The 5540-nt window shown below is 28.9% G+C and overlaps 1 protein-coding gene across 1 annotated transcript; it reads right to left on the bottom strand.

The window, feature by feature from the left end:
- Window positions 1–2339: 2339 nt before the first annotated feature.
- Window positions 2340–5540, bottom strand: LOC131650352 (putative RING-H2 finger protein ATL21A). Its single transcript, XM_058920067.1, has 2 exons — window positions 4793–5540; window positions 2340–2761 (listed from the first exon to the last, which is right to left on the bottom strand). The coding sequence occupies exons 1-2, from the start codon at window positions 5538–5540 to the stop codon at window positions 2340–2342; spliced, it is 1170 nt and encodes a 389-aa protein (XP_058776050.1).

Below are 5540 nucleotides of genomic sequence, written 5' to 3'. Positions count from 1 at the left end.
TCTCTCTATGGTTAAAAATCAATTTGGTATGAGTATTAAGAGGATTCGGTCTGATAATGCCAAGGATTATTTTAATCCTAATCTTAATTTTGTTTGTCAAAATAGAGATATCATTCATGAGTCTTCATGTGTTAAAACATCCCAACAAAATGGCGTTAGTGAAAGAAAAAATGGGCATTTGTTAGACCAAACAAGTGCTATGGTATTTTAAAATAAAATTCCCAAAAAAACATTGGGGCGAGGCTGTTTTAACTACATGATATCTCATAAATTGTTGGCCTAATAATGTCCTTGCTTCAAAAACTCCTATGGAAGTCTTATCCTCGTTCAATCTTAATGTGTCTACCTCTAACCTCACTCCTAGGATATTTAGGTGTACATCGTTCATCCATACTCATAATGAGGGAAACTTGATGCTACAACTTAAAGTGTGTCTTTATAGAATATTTTTCCATCCAAAAAGGTTACAAGTGCTAGAGCTTGAAGTTGATGATGCATATTCTGGGTAAAAGTTTAAGATGTGTGCAATGTTATTTTGCATAATCAACGACTTTCCTGCTTACAGTAACTTGGATGGATATAGTGTCAAAGAACATAAAGTGTGTCTTATTTGTGAAGATAATACTTGTTATCACTAACTTGAGTTTGGAAAAAAAGATTGTTTACCTTGGGCATCGAAAATTTCTAAAACCCGGACATCCTTATCATAGATTACAGAAGGCTTTTAATGGAGAGCAAGAGTCTAATGAGGCTCCCGAACCTTTAAATGGGGATGAAGTTTATCAATGGCAGGAACACATTAATATTGTCTTCGAGAAGAGAGAAAAATGGACAGTTGCAAAAAATATATGGAAAAAGAGGTTTATCTTCTTTGATCTTCCATATTGGTCAAATCTTGATGTTAGACATTGTATATGCACGTGGAAAAAAATGTGTGTGATAGTTTGATTGACACACTTCTAAATATTCTAGTCAAGACTAAAGATAGTAAGACTTCTCGTCTTGATATGGAGGCGATGGGTATACAAAAATAGTTGGCTCAAATAGAGAAAGTAAAAAGAACTTATATGCGTCCAGCATGTCACACTCTATCTAAAAAGGAAAAAAAATTATCGCAAGTGTTTGCAAGGTATTGAAGTTCCGCAAGGTTACTCATAAAACATCAAGAAACATATATCAATGAAAGATATCAAGTTAATTGGTTTAAAATTTCATGACTGTCATGTATTGATGCAACAACTTCTACCAGTGGCTATCTGTGGGATCCTACCAAAGAATATGAGAGTAACTATAACGAGATTGTGCTTATTCTTCAATGCCATATGTAATAAAGTTCTTGATATCAAAAAGTTAGATGAATTAGAAGATGAGGCTGTCATTATCTTGTGTCAATTGGAGATGTATTTTCCTCCATCATTTTTTGACATTATGGTTCACTTACTTGTTCATCTAGTCAGAGAAATCAAATTTTATGGTCTAGATTATTTAAGGTTGATGTATCCAATAGAGCGATATATGAAGATCTTTAAATGATATAAGAAGAATCGTCACTGACCAGAAGCTTTAATTGTTGAAAGGTACATCACTGAAGAAGTTGTTGAGTTTTATACAAACAATTTGTCGAAAACAGATTCTATAGGCATTCCAAAGTCTCGTCACGCTAATCATACAAACGGAAGAGGTATTCAAGATCTAAATGTTAAGTCAATGGCTTGGGATATAGTTAAATGTGTTTAGTCATTAGGGTCATAAAATTTATGATCAAGGAGGAATATTTTGAAGAATTTAAGAGGGGGATAAGGTGAAATATCATTTAAGAATCATCCTTAATTGTTTGAAAGACTTAATTATTCTCTTTATGTTATATTGATCATGAATCTCTTAAGGACGAATGGATAGTTCCCCTGAATTATGTCTCTCTTTGATGATTTGTCCCTAATAATGTGAAACATGTACATGATCTTCTTAGATATATTCTCTATAATGATGGACTTTTTATAATTATTCAATTTTATGTTAGTCAAATGCATACTCAATCATGACATGTGTTTTTTCGCCCAATCAAACATATAACAACTTGAAGACATGTTTATGTTTAATGCTTGAGAGTGGTTAAAATAAAACTATCTCTATATGTACAATAGTTTCTATAAGATATATAAAAATAAATGTTGGTGTGTTTTATACAATTTGATACATTGAATGAACATAACAAAAAGGAAAACTAAATGAATTTAAGAAAATGATTATAGACACACAAAAATTAATCATAGAAACACTAAGATGAAGATTCAATAAGAAATTGTAGAAAGAGGCACAAAGAGATACTGAAAGCACATTCATAACCCTGGCAGATTTCGACATAAAGGACATGTAGCATTCATCTTGAGCCAAACATCTATACAATCAACATGAAAATGATGATTACATTGTGGTATGCTCCTTAAGGTATCCATAGGCTTATACTCACTAAGACATATTGAACAAACATTGTCAATTGACTTAGGTAATTGACCACTTTCTGCTAGTTGAATTTTTGGATATTGTTCTATCCTTGATCTATCAAGCCCAAACACAAACCAAGGTGGTTCTCGATTACTTGGTTCTATATTTGTAATTGTTTGTCTTTGCTGAATCCGGTTTTGCCTTCTATCTTTATATATAGATAATGATACCCATATGAAGAACAAAATTCCTGATATTCCCCATACTACTGGAAAAAAGTGAATTTTTTTACGCTTTGGTGTTGAAGGATTTTCACCTACATAATTTAAACTCTAGCATAAGATATTACAATTTAATTATATTATCAAAAAATAAAATAAAATAATTAAAGGGGTCAACAGACGGGGAAAATATTTTTAGAAATCAATCTCTATTAGTTGATTTAGTGGTGAAGAATCATGACTTAAGAGCAAGGATAAGAATATGTCACATGTGGACCAACAAAAGTCTACCAAATTGGTCTATTTAAATAAATATTAATTATATTTATTATTATTATTATTATTATTATTATTATTATTATTATTATTATTATTATTATTATTATTATTTTATTATATTTTACAATTTGAATTAAATTATAAATTTATAAAAAAATCTCAATAATTTATATTAATTATATGTATATTTACAATATTATTATAAATAAAAATTAAAATAAGATATTTTATATAGTTAGATTTTATAAATTTTAAATAAATAAAGTTTAATTATCTTATTGAGTTTACTAAAGTAAGGTAAAAACAACTTAGAAACGTTGACATAAATTTTTTTTATTTCTATAAAAAAAATTGGTCTACAAAATTTATGTCTTATTTAAATTCAAATAAATTCATTCAAATAATATTTATTTTCATTAAGATAGTTTGATAGTTTATTTAAATATAAGTAAGATTTAATATTTTTAAATAATATGATACTCAAATCAAAAAGTAAATTTATGATAGGTTTAGGGATGAGCACGGCCGGGTAGGATATGGATTGGATACTATAGTAGTTGTTTGTATAACTGAAATTTGAAAAAAAATTGTATCCAAATTCATACCCGCGTGAATACCAATATTTATATATGTACTCGTATTCTCTAGGTATCTAAGTACTCATATTCATATCCGATTACTCATATTTTTAATAAAAAATTTAATTAATCCTAACTTATCATGTCATTTTAATTTTTAACAATATTTTTTTTTTTAAAAATTAAGGATGTTATTGTTGAGTTGAAAAATATTTATATTCAAATACATACAAATTTAATAGTGATGTGTTTAATAAAATTGATAAACATATATGTGAATTAATAATAAATAAAAATATATAAATATACATTGTGCGGGTATGGATAATGTGGGCACTAAATACTCGTACTCACGTTCATATCCGTTAATTTTAATGAATAATTGCTCGTTTCTATGTCCGTATTCTTTTTACAAGTTTTTATCCTAACTATTGTGAGTAATTTTTGTGAGTGATTAATGGAGATGGGTCAAATTCTCTTCCCTTAATAGGTTTCATATCAAACCTAAATTTTTTTTATCGAATTGGACTTTGATTTGACGAAACTTACGATTTACTCTATTTCCTACCTACTACAAATATGCTCCTCTACTTTGTGTTTCAATCTCTTGATTATAATAGAGCTGTCAAGATGGGCTAAGTCCATATGGACCGGTCCGCCATTTTTTAAAAATCATAGGATTTGGGGCTTTAAAATTAGAGTTTATATTTTCCAGGGTAGCCTATTAGGCCCGCATAATTATAAATTTAAAATATATATTAATATTTATATTATCTTACTCCAAATAACACATTAATTTTGCTCACCTAACTAAATTTTATCTCTATTCTATTCAAACTTTCTCTTTAAATATTATACATTAATATAATCAATATTCCTTCATCGTATTATATTATTTTTTTCTCATATGTTAAATATTCAAGTAGTATTGTATACAATTTAGACATATATTGTATTTAGAAATATATTATACTATTTATAAGAGTAATATAGTACTTAAAAATGTATTATGTTTAAAATAATATAAATTTTTAATTTATCTATAATAAATATTATGAAATTTTTTTTGTTTAAAATATAAAAAAAATATGTTTATGGCTGGGTAGTCTGAAGCCCATCTAGAATCGAACTCGGTTAATAATTCTCGAGCCTATATTATAGAGTCTTTATTATCTAACCATAAAAGGTCCTAGATCCACCAAGACCGAACTAACAACTCTAATTATAAGAATGATACTTTATGACTAATCTTAACAAAAACAAATATACCTGGGAAATTAAGAACGTAGCCGGAAGGGTAACAAGTAACATTAAGACCCGTATCCGATAGAAAACCACAAAATTGATCAGGCTCACATCCACAAGAAGGTGTATCCCATCGCAACAATGCATCAGAATAAAGTCCATCCAAAACTACCATTGCGTCACTTGAATTATCTTTTACTGGAACCCTAGCAAATCCAATCTCATGACACCTTGAACTCAACGAATCAACAATAGATGATTGCAACGTATACACAATCGAATAATTTGCATTGCTCATACAAGGTATAGTTGGAAGCTCATCAATCACTGGATTGGGTTCCTTTCCAGAATCGGTACTACAGTTGAGAAATGTAACATTTTCATAATATTTACGATAAGAGTTGTCCCATAGAAAAGGTAAATCTTCAATAACGTTTATGTTTTCAATGAACCTTTGTGGTGGACAATCATTGGGACCGTTGACCCAAATTCTTTGTCTCTCAAGAGAAATACTTTTGACTACAAAATTTCTATCATTTGAGAGCTTAAGCAAAGCTTGCTTATCATCGTTGCAATGAACTTCAAACCCTAGATATCCACATCGATGACTTTGATTATTGTTAAATTCAAATCGTTCTCTTAATATGAAAGGGAACTCAAAAATAAGACCTAACTCAGGATTTCCACAATATTGTTTAAAACAAAGTTGAGTTGAACTGTGAAAAAGAAAGAGGAATATGGAAGATATGAGAGAAAATTTCAAGGTAGACAT

This window comes from Vicia villosa, linkage group LG2 (assembly GCF_029867415.1).
Source record: "Vicia villosa cultivar HV-30 ecotype Madison, WI linkage group LG2, Vvil1.0, whole genome shotgun sequence".
Classification (NCBI taxonomy): Eukaryota; Viridiplantae; Streptophyta; class Magnoliopsida; order Fabales; family Fabaceae; genus Vicia; species Vicia villosa.
The sequence above is the reverse complement of the archived record's forward strand: the minus strand, read 5'-3'. Positions and strand labels throughout refer to the sequence as shown.